General features: G+C 44.7%; 1 protein-coding gene across 1 annotated transcript in view; it reads right to left on the reverse strand.

Moving 5' to 3' along the window:
• Window positions 1–9,381: 9,381 nt before the first annotated feature.
• The window catches only part of tat (tyrosine aminotransferase), a 127,560-nt gene continuing 118,092 nt past the window's right edge, over window positions 9,382–18,849 (reverse strand). The window contains exon 12 of the mRNA XM_063067299.1: window positions 9,382–9,532. Coding sequence (XP_062923369.1) covers window positions 9,383–9,532 — 150 coding nt within the window. The 3' untranslated portion in view covers window position 9,382. The remainder of the gene's footprint in view (window positions 9,533–18,849) is intronic.

Genomic DNA, 18,849 nt, shown 5'->3' on the forward strand with positions numbered 1-18,849 from the left:
CCGTCATGACGGCGTCCTGATGACTCCACTGGGAGTTAAGGGCTTTGAGAATTATAAAGAAAAAGACCATTTTAAAGTTCGTAAGATATTTATTAGAAACACAAAACTTTACAGTAATATTATTTAATAAATTATTTAAAAGAGATTTCCATTTAGAAGACATAAGATCACCGTTGATGCTGTCCTCACCCACATCTCCATTTCCTAAACATCAGCACTCATCACATCTTCCTGTTGCCTTAAAAGTGAAAGAGTTCCTCTTGTCCATACCTACCACCCCATGAGCTTCTGCATCTACTGCAACTACTGCCATCTCCAAAGGAATCCGAGCACCAAACATATCTTTACCCCGCCCCCCATCTCTATGCTTTCCACAGGGATCACTCCCTCCATGATTCTCTTGCCATTCAACTCTCCCCCCACCCCCCACTAATCTTCCTCCTGGCACTTATCCCTGCAAGCGGCCTAACTGCTAGACCTGCCCATTCTCCTCCTTCCTCACCTCCATTCAGGGCCCAAAACAGTCCTTCCAGGTGAGGCAACACTTCACCTCCAAATCTGCTGTAGTTGTCTATTGTGTCTCATGCTTCTGATACAGTCTCCTCTACATTAGTAAGACCCATTGTAAATTGGCAGACCGTTTTGTCGATTCAAAGTGGAACTTCCCAGTGATCAAACATTTTAATTCCAATTCCCATTCCCATTCATACGTGCCAGTCCATGGCCTCCTCTTGTGCCATGATGAGGCTACCCTCAGGATGGAGGAACATCTTATATTCCATCTGGGTAGCCTGCAACCTGATGCTATGAATATCAATTTCTTCTTGTGAATAAAAAAAAATCCCTTCCCCTCCCCTCTTCTTCTATTCTCCACTCTGTCCTCCGACCTCTTCTCACCTGCCTATCACTGCCCCCAGGTCCCCTCATCTTCCTTCCCTTTCTCCTATGGTTCACCCTCCTCTCTTGTCAGATTCCTTTCACTCCAGTCCTTTACCTTTCCTACCCATCTGGCTTCAGCTATCACCTTCTAGCTCGCCTCCTTCTCCTCCCCTCACCTTTTCATCCTGCCGTCTTCCCCCTCCCTTTCCAGTCCCGAAGAAGGGTCTCGGCCCGAAACATCAACTGTTTATTCATTTCCATAGATGCTGCCTGACCTGCTCAGTTCCTCCAGCATTTTGTGTGTGTTGCTTAAGACCATAAGACGTAGGTGCAGAATCAGGGCATTCAGCCCATCAAGTCTTGGACCTGATGCGGGAAAAAAATTTCAGGGAGTTGGGTGCTGAGTTAAAGGGCAGGATCTTCAGGGTTGTGATCTCAGGATTGCTACCTGTGCCTCATGCCAGTGAGGCCAGAAATAGGAAGATTACAAGTGGCTAAGAAGCTGGTGTAGAAGGGAGGGCATCAGATCTTTGGATCATTGGGCTCTCTTCCGGGGAGGTTTGGTAGTGCTGCACAAAAATGTTAAACTAGAGTTGCAAGAGGATGGGAACTAGATTGCCAGTACAGTTAGTGGGAGACATGCTGGTAAGACCTCAGACAAAGTCAGGAATCAAAAGGTTGGGCATGGTGCGACTAATGTTCTGAGCTGCGTATATTTCAGTGCAAGAAGTATCGCAGGAAAGGCAGCTGAGCTCAAAGCATGGATCAACACCTGGATTTATGATATTGTAGCCATTACTGAAACTTGGTTGCAGGAGGGGCAGGACTGGCAGCTCAATATTCTGGGGTTCCATTGTTTTAGACATAACAGAGCAGTAGGGATTAAAGGAGGCGAGGTTACATTACTAGCCAGGGAAAATGTCACAGCAGTGCACAGTTAGGACAGACGGGAGAATCTCCCTCTGCTACTGGATCCTAGACTTCCTGACTGGGAGACCTCAGTCAGTCCGGATCGGAGCAGCATCTCCAACACCTTCACACTGAGCACAGGGGACCCCCCAGGGCTGTGTGCTCAGTCCACTGCTGTTCACTCTGCTGACCCATGACTGTGCTGCAACACACAGCTCGAACCACATCATCAAGTTCACCGATAACACGACCGTGGGTCTCATCAGCAAGAACGATGAGTCAGCATACAGAGAGGAGGTAGAGCGGCTAACGGACTGGTGCAGAACCAACAACCTGTCTCTGAATGTGAACAAAACAAAAGAGATGGTTGTTGACTTCAGGAGAGCATGGAGTGACCACTCTCTGCTGAAACATAGAAACACAGAAAATAGGTGCAGGAGTAGGCCATTTGGCCCTTTGAGCCTGCACCGCCATTCAGTACTATCATGGCTGATCATCCAACTCAGAACCCTGTACCTGCCTTCCCCCCATACCCCCGATCCCTTTAGCCACAAGGGCCATATCTAACTTCCTCTTAAATATAGCCAGTGAGCTGGCCTCAACTGTTTCCTGTGGCAGAGAATTCCACAGATTCACCACTCTCTGTGTGAAGAAGTTTTTCCTCATCTCGGTCCTAAAAGGCTTCCCCTCTATCTGTGACCCCTCGTTCTGGACTTCCCCAACATCGGGAACAACCTTCCTGCATCTAGCCTGTCCAATCCCTTTAGAATTTTATACGTTTCAATCAGATCCCACCTCAATCTTCTAAATTCCAATGAATATGAGCCTAGTCGAACCAGTCTTTCATCATATGACAGTCCTGCCATCCCAGGAATCAATCTGGTGAACCTTCTTTGTACCCCCTCTATGGCAAGAATGTCTTTCCTCAGATTAGGGGACCAAAACTGCACACAATACTCCGGATGTGGTCTCACCAAGGCCTTGTACAACTGCAGTAGTACCTCTCTGCTCCTGTACTCGAATCCTCTTGCTGTGAATGCCAGCATACCATTCGCCTTTTTCACCGCCTGCTGTACATGCATGCCCACTTTCAATGACTGGTGTACAATGACACCCAGGTCTCGTTGCACCTCCCCTTTTCCTAATCGGCCACCGTTCAGATAATAATCTGTTTTCTTGTTTTTGCCACCAAAGTGGATAACCTCACATTTATCCACATTAAATTGCATCTGCCATGAATTTGCCCACTCACCTAACCTATCCAAGTCACCCTGCATCCTCTTAGCATCCTCCTCACAGCTAACACTGCCGCCCAGCTTCGTGTCATCCGCAAACTTGGAGATGCTGCATTTAATTCCCGCGTCTAAGTCATTAATATATATTGTAAACAACTGGGGTCCCAGCTCTGAGCCTTGCGGTACCCCACTTGTCACTGCCTCCCATTCTGAAAAGGTCCTGTTTATTCCCACTCTTTGCTTCCTGTCTGCCAATCAATTCTCTATCCACATCAATACCTTACCCCCAATACTGTGTGCTTTAAGTTTGCACACTAATCTCCTGTGTGGGACCTTGTCAAAAGCCTTTTGAAAATCCAAGTATACCACATCCACTGGTTCTCCCCTATCCACTCTACTAGTTACATCCTCAAAAAATTCTATGAGATTCGTCAGACATGATTTTCCTTTCACAAATCCATGCTGACTTTGTCCGATGATTTCACCGCTTTCCAAATGTGCTGTTATCACATCTTTGATAACTGACTCGAGCATTTTCCCCACCACCGATGTCAGGCTAACCAGTCTATAATTCTCCGGTTTCTCTCTCCCCCCTTTTTCAAAAAGCGGGGTTACATTAGCCACCCTCCAATCCTCAGGAACGAGTCCAGAATATAAAGAGTTTTGAAAAATTATCACTAATGCATCCACTATTACTTGGGCTACTTCCTTAAGCACTCTGGGATGCAGACCATCTGGCCCTGGGGATTTATCTGCCTTTAATCCCTTCAATTTACCTAACACCACTTCCCTACTAACATGTATTTCCCTCAGTTCCTCCATCTCACTAGACCCTCGGTCCCCTACTATTTCCGGAAGATTATTTATGTCCTCCTTAGTGAAGACAGAACCAAAGTAGTTATTCAATTGGTCTGCCATGTCCTTGTTCCCCATGATCAATTCACCTGTTTCTGACTGTAAGGGACCTACATTTGTCTTAACCAATCTTTTTCTTTTCACATATCTATAAAAGCTTTTACAGTCAGTTTTTATGTTCCCTGCCAGCTTTCTCTCATAATCTTTTTTCCCCTTCCTAATTAAGCCCTTTGTCCTCCTTTGCTGGACTCTGAATTTCTCCCAGTCCTCATTGACAGCTCCTCCATTGAGATCATTAAGAGCACCAAATTTCTTGGTGTTCACCTGGCGGAGAATCTCACCTGGTCCCTCAACATCAGTTCCATAGCCAAGAAAGTCCAGCAGCATCTCTACTTTCTGCGAAGGCTGAGAAAAGTCCATCTCCCCCCCCCCCCCCATCCTCACCACGTTCTACAGAGGATGTATTGAGAGCATCCTGAGCAGCTGCATCACAGCCTGGTTCGCGAATTGCACCCTCCTGGATCGCAAGACCCTGCAGCGGATAGTGAGGTCAGCTGAGAGGATCATTGGGGTCTCTCTTCCCGCCATTACAGACATTTACACCACACGCTGCACCTGTAAAGCCGACAGCATTGTGAAGGACCCCACGTACCCCTCATACAAACTCTTCTCCCTCCTGCTGTCTGGCAAAAGGTACCGAAGCATTCGGGCTCTCACGACCAGACTGTGTAACAGTTTCTTCCCCCAATCCATCAGACTCCTTAATACCCAGAGTCTAGACTGACATCTACATCATTTATTATTATTTGTCCTCTACTGTGGCTATTGTCTTGTTTATTATTTATGGTCCTGCCCTGCACTGTTTTGTGCACTTTATGCAGTCCTGTGTAGGTCTGTAGTCCAGTGTAGTTTTGTGTTTCATGTAGCACCATGGTCCTGGAGGAACGTTGTTTCATTTTTACTGTGTACTGTACCAGCAGTTTATGGTTGAAATGACAATAAAAAGCGACTTGACTTGACTTGACTAGTGAGGCGCTATGGGAGAAACTAAGAAATAAAGAAAGTATGACCACGTTAAGGGCTACATTACTGATAGTCTGCGTGATTTAGAGGATCAAATACGTAGAGAATTGCAGACTGTTGCAAGAAACATCAGATGATTATTGTAGGTGATTTTAACATATTGACTGGGACTCCAATATGTAAAAGGACTAGATGGTATAGAGTGTGTCAAATGTGTTCAGGAAAGTTTCCTTAATCAGTACATAAAAGTCTCAATGAGAGAGTGTGCAATACTTTATCTGCTATTCGGGAACGAGACAGTCAAGTGACAGAAGTTTGTGTAGGAGAACACTTTGCATTTAGTGATCATAATGCCATTAATTTCAAAGTAAATATGGAAAAAGATAGATCTGGTCAGCAGGTTGTGTTGCTAAATTGGAGAAAGGCCAATTTTGATGGTATCAGAAATGATCTGGCAAATAGGATTAGGACAGGCTGTTTTCTGGCAAAGGTTTACTCAGTAAGTGGGAGGCCTTCAGAAGTGAAATTTTGAGAGTACAAAGCTTGTATGTGCCTGTCAGAATAAAAAGATAAAGATAACAAGTTTAGGGAACTTTGGTTTTCAAGAGATATTGCGGCCCTGGTTAAGAAAACAAAAGGAGGTATATAGCAGATAGCAACAAATGAGGTGCTTATGGTGTATAAGAAATGCAAGAGAACATTTAAGAAAGAAATCAGGGAGGCTAAAAGAATGCATGAGGTTGCCTTAGCAGACAACGTGAAGGAGAATCCTAAAGAATTCTCCAGATGTATCAAGAGCAAAAGGATTACAAGGGACAAGATCGGTCCTCTGGGAGATTAGAATAGTAATCCATGCGTGGAACCAAAAGAGATGGGGGAGATGATTAATGATTTTATGTTGCATCTGTATTTACTCAGGAGATGGACAGTCTATATAAGTGAGGCAAAGCAGCATTGACATCATTGACCCTATCCAGATTATAAAGGAAGAAATAAGGGACTAATATCCTGGCAGGGTGGTTTGCTAAGGCTGCTGGGGAGAGTTTAAACTAGAATCGCGGGGTGGGGGGGGGCGGGGGTGGGAACTGAACTGAAGAGAGGGAGGAAGGGGCAGTTGGCTCACAAATTGAGAAAGCTTGTAGACAGCGTGAGAGGGAGGATAGGCAGGTGACAGAGAAGGGATGCACTCAGACTGATGGTTTGAGATGTGTCTATTTTAATGCAAGGATTATCATGAACAAAGTGGATGAGTTTAGAGTGTGGATCAGTACTTGAAGCTATGATGTTGTGGCCATTACAGCGACTCAGATGGCTCGGGGCAGGAATGGTTACTTAGAGTGCCAGGCTTTAGATGTTTCAGAAAGGATAGGGAGGGAGGCAAAAGAGGTGGGGGCATGGCACTGTTGATCAGAGATAGTGTCACGGCTGCAGAAAAGGAGAAAGTCATGGAGGGGTTGTCTACGGAGTCTCTGTGGGTGGAAGTTAGGAATAGGAAGGGGTCAATAACTCTACTGGGTGCTTTTTATAGACGACCCAATAGTAACAGGGACATCGACGAGCAGATAGGGAGACTGATTCTGGAAAGGTGTAATAATAACAGGGTTATTGTGGTGAGAGATTTTAATTTCCACAATATTGATAGGCAGCTCCTTAGAGCAAGGGGTTAAGATGGGGTGGAGTTTGTTAGGTGTGTTCAGGAAGGTTTCCTGACACAATATGTAGAAAAGCCTACAAGAGGAGAGGCTGTACTTGATCTGGTATTGGGAAATGAACCTGGTCAGGTGTCAGGTCTCTCAGTGGGAGAGCATTTTAAAGATAGTGATCACAATTCTATCTCCTTTACCATATCATTGTAGAGAGATAGGAACAGACAAGTTAGGAATGTGTTTAATTGGAGTAAGGGAAAATATGAAGCTAAAAGGCAGGAACTTGGAAGCATAAATTGGGAACAGATGTTCTCAGGGAAATGTACGGTAGAAATCTGGCAAATGTTCAGGGGATATTTGTGTGGTGCTCTGCATAGGCATGTTCCAATGAGACAGGGAAAGGATGGTAGGACACAGGAACCACAGTGTACAAAGGCTGTTGAAAATTTAGTCAAGAAGAAAAGAAAAGCTCACAAAAGGTTCAAAAAACTAGGTAATGATAGAGATCGAGAAAATTATAAGGCTAGCAGGAAGGAGCTTAAGAATGAAATTAGGAGAGCCAGAAGGGGCCATGAGAAGGCCTTGGCGAGCAGGGTTAAGGAAAACCCCAAGGCATTCTACAAGTATATGAAGAGAAAGAGGATAGGACGTGAGAGAATAGGACCAATCAAGTGTGACAGTGGAAAAGAGTGTATGGAACCGGAGGAGATAGCAGAGGTACTTAATGAATACTTTGCTTCAGTATTCACTACAGAAAAGGACCTTGGTGATTGTAGGGATGACTTACAGTGGTCTGAAAAGCTTGAGCATATAGACATTAAGAAAGAGGATGTGCTGGAGCTTTTGGAAAGTATCAAGTTGAATAAGTCGCTGGGACCAGACAAGATGTACCCCAGGCTACTGTGGAAGGCGAGGGAGGAGATTGTTGAGCCTCTGGCAGTGATTTTTGCATCATCAGTGGGGATGGGAGAAGTCTAGAGGATTGGATGGTAGTAGATGTTGTTCCCTTATTCGAGAAAGGGGGTAGAGATAACCCAGGAAATTGTAGACCAGTGAGTCTTACTTCAGTGGTTGGTAAGTTGATGGAGAAGATCCTGAGAGGCTAGATTTATGAACATTTGGAGAGGCAAAATATGATTAGGAATAGTCAGCATGATTTTGTGGAAGGCAGGCCATGCCTTACAAGCCTGATTGAATTTTTTGAGGATGTGACTAAACACATTGATGAAGGTAGAGCAGAAGATGTAGTGTATATGGATTTCAGCAAGGCATTTGATAAGGTACCTCATGCAAGACTTATTGAGAAAGTAAGGAGCCATGGGATCCAAGGGGACCATGCTTTGTGGATCCAGAATTGGCTTGCGCACAGAAGGCAAAGTGTGGTTATAGACGGATCATATTCTGCACGGAAGTCAGTGACCAGTGGTGTGCCTCAGGGATCTGTTCTGGGACTCCTTCTCTTCGTGATGTTTATAAGTGATCTGGATGAGGAAGTGGGGGGATGGGTTTGTAAATTTGCTGATGACACGAATGCTGGGGGTGTTGTTGATTGTGTGGAGGGCTGTCAGAGGTTACAGCGGGACATTGATAGGATGCAAAACTGGGCTGAGAAGTGGCAGATGGAGTTCAACCCAGATCAGTGTGAGGTGGTTTATTTTGATAGGCCAAATATGATGGCCGAATATAGTATTAATGGTAAGATTCTTGACAGTGTGGAGAATGGGCAAAAAAGGGGCAGATGTTATACAATGTCATGAAGTGTATGGTCATGCACTTTGGTAGCAGAAATAAAAGTATAGACAATTTTCTAAATTAAGAGAAAATTCAAATATCAGAAGGGCAAAGCGACTTAGGAGCCCGAGTGCAGGATTACCTGAAGGTTACTTGCAGGTTGAGTCAGTGGCGAAGAAAGCAAATGCAATGGTCCTGAAGGGTCTCGGCCTGAAACGTCGACTGCACCTCTTCCTAGAGATGCTGCCTGGCCTGCTGCGTTCACCAGCAACTTTTATGTGTGTTGCTTTAATTTCCAGCATCTGCAGAATTCCTGTTGTTCATATGAGGAGTGTTTGATGGCTCTGGGCCACTGCTCAGTGGAATTCAGAAGAATGAGGAGTACCTCATTGAAACATATTGAATGTTGAAAGGCCTTGATAGAGTGGATGTGGAAGTGATGTTTCCTATGGTGCAGGAGTCTAAGACCAGAGGACACAGCCTCAGAATAGAGGAGTGTCCTTTTAGAACGATGAGGTGGAATTTCTTTAGCGAGAGAATGGTGAATCTGTGGAATTTGTTGCCACAGGTGGCTGTGGAGGCCAAGCCATTCGGTATATTTAAAGCTGAGGTTGATAGATTCTCGATTGATCAGGGCATGAAGGGATATGGGGAAAACGCACGGGATTGGGGCTGAGAGGGAAAAAAGATCAGCCATGATGAAATGGTGGAGCAGACTCGATGGGCCAAATGGCCCAATTCTGCTCCTATATCTTATGGTCTTATGGTTTTTTTGCTTTTTGAACAGTTGCTCCAGCACAGAAGCGAGTTTTTCTGAACAGCTTCAGGAGCAATTATATACTATGAATTAAATGTGACATTATTAATACTGTCAGTTGAGAACCCACAACTGGATCCAAGTGTTGGAAATGATCTCAAACAAGTAACAAGTGCCAGTTCACCTCTAGGTTACCCCATATCCTACAGATTAAATTCCATGTGAATTACTGTGCATAAATAATAAATTAAACTTTGTACAATAATTTATAAATTACATTAGGATTGAATTAAATAGTTAAAACTGAAGCACAGTCCATCATTTAATAGGATCCAGTGAACATCGCATCACTTATCACCTTCAGCATCAGGTGCACTGTAATGTTCTTGTGGCTGGAAATGTTCCTCACAGAACTCACGGATGCGGTTACACGCTTCCGACATCAAGTCTTCAGGAACCGTCACAACCAGTCTGAAGTAATTTGGATACTCAAAGCACTACAGATGGAAGATGAGAAGTTAAACATTCCGATTAAATCTTCCTGTTGTTGCCGGAATAAATGAAAGAGATCATCATCGTTCCTAATTGTTTCTAATGTATATTAAGATGATGATGATGCAGATATTAGAGAAATCTGAGGAAAGTCAACCCATACTATTCTAAAATTGTTGCTGTCAGCAGCCTTTCCAGGTGCAATACACCAGACAAATTCCTGGATAAGGTAATTGGATAATGGACTATTATCTAAATGGGGAGAAAATTCAAATATCAGGGATGCAAAGGTAATTAGGAGTCCTCTTGCAAAACCCCCCAGAAGATTAATTCACAGGTTGAGTCTGTGGTAAAGAAAGTAAATGCAATGGTGGCATTTATTTCAAGGGGAATAGACTACAAAAACAAGGAGATAATCCTGAAGCTTTATAAGACTCTAGTCAGACTGCACTTGGAGTATTGTCAACAGTTTTGGGTCCCTTATCTCAGAAAGGATGTGTTGTCATTGGAGAGAGTCCAGAGGAGGTTCACAAGGATGATTCCAGGAATGAAGGGGTGAATATATGGGGAGCGTTTGGCAGCTTTGACCCTGTACTCACTGCAATTTAGAAGACTGCAGGCAGATTTCATTGAAGCCTACTGAATGTTGAAAGGACTAGATAAGGTGGATGTGGAGAGGATATTTCCTCTGGAGGGGCAACCTTTTAGAAAAGAAGTAAGGAGGAATTTTTTTTAGCCAAAGGGAAACATAGAAACATAGCACAATACAGGCCCTTCAGTCCACAAAGCAGTGCTGAACATGTCCTCACCTTAGAAATTACCTACATAGCCCTCTATTTTTCTGAGCTCCATGTACCTATCCAGAAGTGTCTAAAAAGACCCTATCATATCTGCCTCCACCACTGTCTCCAGCAGCCCATTCCATGCACTCACGACTCTCTGCGTAAGAAACTTACCCGATATCGCCTCTGTACCCGCTTCCAAGCACATTAAATCTGTGCCCTCTCGAGAAAGCCTCTGACTACCTAACCGATCAATGCCTCTGACTATCCACACGATCAATGCCTCTCATCATCTTATACATCTCTGTCGGGTCACCTCTCATCCTCCATCGCACCAAGGCGAAAAGACCAAGTTCACTCAACCTATTCTCGTAAGACATGCTCCCCAATCCAGGCAATATCCTGGTAAATCTCCTCTGCATCCTTTCTGTGGTTTCCACATCCTTCCTGTAGTGAGGCGACCAGAACGGAGCACAATACTCCAGGTGGGGTCTGAACAGGGTCCGATATAGCTGCAATATTACCGCTCAGCTCTTAAACTCAATCCCACGATTGATGAAGGCCAATGCACCGTATGCCTTCTTGACCACAGAGTCAACCTGCGCAGCAGCTTTGAGTGTCCTCTGGACTCAAACCCTAAGGTCCCTCTGATCCTCCACACTGCCACGAGTCTTACCATTAATACCATATTCTGCCATCATATTTGACCTACCAAAATGAACCACAAAACACTTATCTATGTTGAACTCCATCTGCCACTTCTCAGCCCAGTTTTACATCCTATCAATGTCCCGCTGTATCCTCTGACAGCCCTCCACACTATCCACAACACCCCCAACCTTTGTGTCATCAGCAAATTTACTCACCCACCATCCACTTCCTCATCCAGGACATTTATAAAAACCATGAAGAGCAGGGGTCCCAGAACAGATCCCTGAAGTTCACTGACCTCTATGCAGAATATGACTTGTCTACAACCACACTTTCCCTTCTGTGGGCAAGCCGGTTCTGGGTCCACAAAGCAATGACCCCGTGGATCCCATGCCTCCTTACTTTCTCAATAAGCCTTGCATGGGGTACCTCATCAAATACCTTACTGAAATCCATATACACTACATCTACTGCTCGATCTTCATCAATGTGTTTAGCCATATCCTTGAAAAATTCAACCAGGCTCGTAAGGCACAACCTGCCTTTGACAAAGCCATGCTGACTATTCCTAATCATATTATGCCTCTCCAAATGTTCATAAATCCTGCCTCTCAGGATCTTCTCCATCAACTTGCCAACCACTGCAGTAAAACTCACTGGTCTATAATTTCCTGGGCTATCTCTACTCCTGTTCTGAATAAGGGAACATCCGCAACCCTCCAATCCTCCAGAGCCTCTCCAGCCCCCATCGATGATCTAAAGTTCATCGTCAGAGGCTCAGCAATCTCCTCTGTCACCTCCCACAGTAGCTTGGGGTACATTCCGTCCGGTCCCGGTAATTTATCCAACTTGATGCTTTCCAAAAGCTCCAGCACATCCTCTTCCTTAATATCTACATGTGCAAGCTTTTCAGTCCGCTGCAAATCATCCCTACATTCGCCAAGATCCTTTTCTGTAGTGAATATTGAAGCAAAGTATTCATTAAGAACCTCTGCTATCTCCTCCGGTTCCATACACACCTTTCCACTGTCACACTTCATTGGTCGTATTCTCTTACATCTTATCCTCTTGCTCTTCACATACTTGTAGAATGCCTTGGGGCTTTCCTTAATCCTGTCTGCCAAGGCCTTCTCATGGCCCCTTCTGCCTCTCCCAATTTCATTCTTAAGCTCCCTCCTGCTAGCATTATAATCTTCTACATCTCTATCATTACCTAGTTTTTTGAACCTTTCGTAAACTCTTCTTTTCTTGTTGACTAGATCTACAACAGCCTTTGTCCACCACGGTTCCTGTACCCTACGATCCTTCCCCTGTCTCATTGGAATGTACCTATGCAGAACTCCATGCAAATATCCCCTGAACATTTGCCACGTTTCTTCCGTATGTTTCCCAGAGAACATCTGTTTCCAATTTATACTTCCAAGTTCCTACCTGATAGCCTCATAGTTCCCTTACTCCAATTAAACGCTTTCCTAACTTGTCTGTTCCAATCCCTTTCCAATGCTATGGTGAAGGAGATAGAATTGTGATCACTGTCTCCAAGATGCTCTCCCACTGAGAGATCTGACACCTGACCAGGTTCATTTCCCAATACCACATCAAGTATAGCCTCTCCTCTTGTAGGCTTATCTACATATTGAGTCAAGAAACCTTCCTGAACACCCCTAACAAACTCCACCCCATCTAAACCCCTTGCCAATCAATATTTGGGAAATTAAAATCTCCCACCACAACAACCCTGTTATTATTACACCTTTCCAGAATCTGTCTCCCTATCTGCTCCTCAATGTCCCTGTTAATATTGGGTGGTCTATAAAAAACACCTAGTAAAGTTATTGATCCCTTCCTGTTCCACCCACAGGGACTGCATAGACGATCCCTCTACGACTTCCTCCTTTCCCGAAGCTGTGACACTATCTCTGGTCAACAGTGCCACACTCCGACCTCTTTTGCCTCCCTCCCTGTCCTTTCTGAAACATCTAAAGCCTGGCTCTCGAAGTAACCATTCCTGTCCCTGAGCCATCCAAGTCTCTGAAATGGCCACAACATCATAGCTCCAAGTACTGATCCACACTCTAAGCTCATCCGTTTTGTTCATAATACTCCTTGCATTTAAATAGACACATCTCAAACTATCGGTCTGAACGCATCCCTTCCCTATCACCTGCTTATCCTCCCTCTCTCATTGTCTCCGAGCTTTCTCTATTTATGAGCCAATTGCCTCTTCCTCCGTCTCTTCAGTTCAGTTCCCACCCCCAGCAATGCTAGTTTAAACTCTCCCCAATAGCCTTTGCAAACCTCCCCACCAGGATATTGATCCCCTGGGATTCAAGTGCAACCTGTCCTTTTTGTACAGGTCACGTCTGCCCCAAAAGAGTCCCAATGATCCAGAAATCTGAATCCCTGCCCCTGCCCCAATCTCTCAGCCACACATTTATCCTCCACCTCGTACTATTTCTATACTCACTGTCACGTGGCACAGACAGTAATCCCGAGATTACTACCTTTGAGGTCTTGCTTCTCAACTTCCTTCCTAACTGCCTGTAGTCTGATTTCAGGACCCTTCGATATAATTTCCCATGGTAGGGGAGTCCGGGACAAGATGGCACAACTTCAGGATTGAAGGACGACCATTTAGAACAGAAATGCACAGAAATTACTTTAGACAGAGGGTGGTATGGGGAGAAGGCAGGGGAGTGGGGATGCTGGAAGAATTGGATCAGCCCATGATTGACTGGCAGAGCAGACTTGATGGGCCGAAAGGCCTACTTCTGCTCCTATATTTTATGGACTTATGGTCTTACTTATAACGTGTATCCTTGGACATTAAGCTCCCAGCTGTAATCTTCTTTCAGCCTTGATTCAGTGATGCCTACAACATTATACATGCGAATCTGCAACTTCATTGCAATTTTATCTACCATATCTCGAATGCAGCGAGCATTCAAAATCAACAGCTTCAGCCTTTATTCACCCTTTTCGATGTCGTCCACCTTTTATATTGCAGCTCATCCCTTTCAACAAATCTCATCTCTACATATTGCCTCTGTTTGTAAACCACCTACGTCATCTTCAGCACTAGTATCTGCCTTTCCCATGGTATTTGATGCATTGAAATACAGGCAGCTCAGCACACTAGTCACACAATGCTCTACCTTTTGAATCCTAACTGTGTCTGAGGTCTTACCAACACCTCCCTCCACATCCTCTCCATTAACTGTTCTGGCACTGTTAACTGTTCCCATCCTCCTGCAGCTCCAGTTTAAACCCCACCATGCAGCTTTAACCAGAAAAAGTGGTTCACCTGAGGACTGGGAGAAATTCAGAGTTCAGCAGAGGAGGACAAAGGGCTTAATTAGGAAAGGGAAAAAAGATTATGAGAGAAAACTGGCAGGGAACATAAAAACTGACTGTAAAAGCTTTTATAGATATGTGAAAAGAAAAAGATTGGTTAAGACAAATGAAGGTTTCCTACAGTCAGAAACAGGTGAATTGATTATGGGGAGCAAGGACATGGCAGACCAATTGAATAACTACTTTGGTTCTGTCTTCACTAAGGAGGACATAAATAATCGTCCAGAAATAGTAGGGGACCGAGGGTCTAGTGAGATGGAGGAACTGAGGGAAATACATGTTAGTAGGGAAGTGGTGTTAGGTAAATTGAAGGGATTAAAGGCAGATAAATCCCCAGGGCCAGATGGTCTGCATTCCAGAGTGCTTAAGGAAGTAGCCCAAGAAATAGTGGATGCATTAGTGATAATTTTTCAAAACTCTTTAGATTCTGGACTCGTTCCTGAGGATTGGAGGGTGGCTAATGTAACCCCACTTTTTAAAAAAGGAGGGAGAGAGAAACCAGGGAATTATAGACAGGTTATCTTAACATCGGTGGTGGGGAAACTGCTAGAGTCAGTTATCAAAGATGTAATAACAGCACATTTGGAAAGCGGTGAAATCATCGGACAAAGTCAGCATGGATTTGTGAAAGGGAAATCATGTCTGACGAATCTCACAGAACTTTTTGAGGACATAACTAGTAGAGTGGATAGTGGATGTGGTATATTTGGATTTTCAAAAGGCTTTTGACAAGGTCCCACACAGGAGATTAGTGTGCAAACTTAAAGCACATGGTATTCGGGGTAAGGTATTGATGTGGATAGAGAATTGCTTGGCAGACAGGAAGCAAACAGTGGGAATAAACAGGACCTTTTCAGAATGGCAGGCAATGACAAGTGGGGTACCGCAAGGCTCAGTGCTGGGACCCCAGTTGTTTACAATATATATTATTGATTTAGATGAGGGAATTAAATGCAGCATCTCCAAGTTTGCGGATGACACGAAGCTGGGTGGCAGTGTTAGCTGTGAGGAGGATGCTAAGGGGATGCAGGGTGACTTGGATAGGTTAGGTGAATGGGCAAATTCATGGCAGATGCAATTTAATGTGGATAAATGTGAGGTTATCCACTTTGGTGGCAAAAACAAGAAAACAGATTATTATCTGAATGGTGGCCAATTAGGAAAAGGGGAGGTGCAACGAGACCTGGGTGTCATTATACACCAGTCATTGAAAGTGGGCATGCAGGTACAGCAGGCGGTGAAAAAGGCGAATGGTATGCTGGCATTCCTAGCAAAAGGATTTGAGTACAGGAGCAGGGAGGTACTACTGCAGTTGTACAAGGCCTTGGTGAGACCACACCTGGAGTATTGTGTGCAGTTTTGGTCCCCTAATCTGAGGAAGGACATCCTTGCCATGGAGGGAGTGCAAAGAAGGTTCACCAGATTGATTCCTGGGATGGCAGGACTTTCAGATGATGAAAGACTGGATCGACTAGGCTTATACTTATTAGAATTTAGAAGATTGAAGGGGGATCTTATTGAAATGTATAAAATCCTAAAGGGATTGGACAGGCTAGATGCGGGGAGATTGTTCCCGATGTTGGGGAAGTCCAGAACGAGGGCTCACAGTTTGAGGATTAAGGGGAAGCCTTTTAGGACTGAGATGAGGAAAAACTTCTTCACACAGAGAGTGGTGAATCTGTGGAATTCTCTGCCACAGGAAACAGTTGAGGCCAGTTCATTGGCTATATTTAAGAGGGAGTTAGATATGGCCCTTTTGGCTAATGGGATCAGGGGGTATGGAGGGAAGGCTGGTACAGGATTCTGAGATGGATGTTCAGCCATGATCATACTGAATGGCGGTGCAGGCTTGAAGGGCCGAATGGCCTACTCCTGCACCTATTTTTCTATGTTTCTATTAACAAACTTTCCTGCTAGGATATTAATCCCCCTCCAGTTCAGGTGCAAGCTGTCTATTCTGTATAGATTCCACCTTCCCTGGAAAAGAGCCCAATGATCCAAAAATTGAATGCCCTCCCTCCCGCACCAACTCCTTAGCCATGTATTAAACTGTATAATCTTCCGAGTTCTGGCCTCACTAGCACATGGCATGGGTAGCAATCCTGGGATCACTACCCTGGAGGTCCTGCCCTTTAACAAAGCACCTGACTCCATGAACTCCCTTTGCAGAACCTTGTCACTCATCCTCCAAATGTCTTTGGTACCTGCATGGACCACGACTTCTAGCTGTTCACCCTCCTACTTAAGAATGCTGATCACTCGATCCAAGATATGCTGGACCCTGGCAGCCAGGAGGCAACATACCATCCAGGAATCTTGTTCTCACCCACAGAACCTCCTGTCCATTCCTAACTAACAAATCCCCTATCACCCCAACATGCCTCTACTCCCTCTTCCCTTGTGAGTTACAGAGGCAAACTCAGTGCCAGAGACTCACTCACTGCGACTTTCCTCTGTTAGGTCATCCTCCCTTGCCCCCTCCACCCCGACAGTATCCAAAGTGATATTCATGTTGCTGGGGGGATAACCACCAGGGTAGTCTGCACTGGCTCCTTAAGCCCTTTCCCCTTGCTGACTGTTACCTTGTTTCCTGTGTCCTGCACCTTGAGTGTAACTACCTCTCTCTACCTATCACCCCTTCAGCCTCCTGAGTTCATCCAGTTCCAACTCCAGCTCCTTAACGCGTTTTGTTAGAATCTGCAGCTAGATGCACTTCCTGCAGCCTCGGTTGTCAGGGACACCGGAGTCTCCCAGCCTTCCCACATCGCACAAGAGGAGCATTTCACTATCCTGCCTGTCATCCCTACTGTCCTAGTTGAGCAGATATAAAGAGGAGAAGGAAAAAAAGAAACCTTTTCTTTCCTTTGCTTTCTCTGAGTGATGCTTCTCTTCACTGAAGCCTCGAAGAACTAAAGCCTGAAGTCCACTCAGACGACGGCTGCAATGATGACTGCTGTCCTTGCCTCTACCTTCCTTTAATTTGTTCTTACTAATCAATCCCAAATGCTGACTTGCCACTGATCAAAGCTCTACTGTGCAGCTACGAACTACTCCTGCCTTTTATCCTTGGACAGTGAACCTGATTGACGTCCCCTCCTCTCCAAGCTTCCAATGTTCAGATTGGCTGCTCGTCAAAGCTCTACCTCTCTCACAGTAAAGTAATACCAGGTAGGTTAATTAGTGTTGTAAATTGTCCCATGATGAGGTTAGGGTTAATCACGGTGTGGGGCTGCTGAGGCAGTGTGGCTTGAAGGACTGGAAGGACCTACCTTGCACTGTATCACTAAATAAATAAATACATAAAGATTGGCTGACTGGCACCATGCCAGAATCCAGTGATTTTTGAAAGATCATTACTAATGCCTCCACAATCTCTACCGCTCTTTCAGAACCCTAGGGTGCAGTTCAGCCGGAGCACCTTCTCCCTTGTAGTAGTTACTGCACTCACTTCTCTTCCCTCACACCCTTCAACATCTGGTACACTGCTACAGTCTTCCACAGTGAAGAAGCAAGGATGTAATACAGAGACGAGGATGTAATGCTGAGGCTTTATAACGCACCGGTCAGACTACACTTGGGAGTATTGTGAGCAATTATGCATCCCTTATCTCAGAAAAGATGTGCTGGCATTGGAGAGGGTCCAGAAGCATTTCAGGAGAATGATCTCTGAATGAAACAGTTGATGCATAAGGAGGGCTTGATGGCTCTGGGTTGCTAGTCACTTGAATCAGGAGGGATCTCATTGAAACCTGTTAAATATTGAAAGGCGTAGAAAGAGTAGATGTGGAGAGGATGCTTCCTATATTGGTGGAAGCTCGGACCAGAGGGCACAGACCTTTAGAACAGAGATTACAGGGAATTTCTTTCAACGAGAGTGGTGAATCTGTAAATCAATGGCATAGACGGCTGTGGAGGCCAAGTCCTTGGGTGTATGTAGAGCAGAGAGTGACAGGCTCTTGATTAGTAAGGGTGTCAAAAGTTGCAGGAGAATGGGGTTGAGAGGGTTAATAAATCAACCAAGATGGAATCGCAGATCAGTCTCAATGGGCCAAATGGCCTAATTCTGCTCCTATGTCTTGTGGTTTTATGGGTGAGAAATCTCTGGGATTCTCTGCAGAGGGTGGTAGAAGCTGTATTACTGGCCATATTATAAGGAAAGGGTAAATCAGAGCGACACAGTAAAGAGACATTTCAGCTCAATTCATCCATGCTGACCTGAGATAGTCTTATTTGTCTAAATTTAGGCCATATCCCTCTAAATCTTTCCATCAACAAACTTGACTGAATGTCCTTTAAGCATCATAATTGTACCCACTTCTAGCACTTTCTCTGGCAACTTATGCCATCGATTCTCCACTCTCTGTGAAAAACATACCATTCAGGTGCCCTCCAAATTTTTCCCCATTACCTTAAACTAATGGTGGTCTAGTTTTAAGACTTCTCTACTTTGGCAAAAAAACTTCATCCATCCGATTTACTTATGTCTCTCATGATTTTATATAACTCCAGACATCAGCTCTCAGCCTACTTTGGTC

Source organism: Mobula hypostoma, chromosome 14, assembly GCF_963921235.1.
Source record: "Mobula hypostoma chromosome 14, sMobHyp1.1, whole genome shotgun sequence".
In the NCBI taxonomy this organism is placed as follows: domain Eukaryota; kingdom Metazoa; phylum Chordata; class Chondrichthyes; order Myliobatiformes; family Myliobatidae; genus Mobula; species Mobula hypostoma.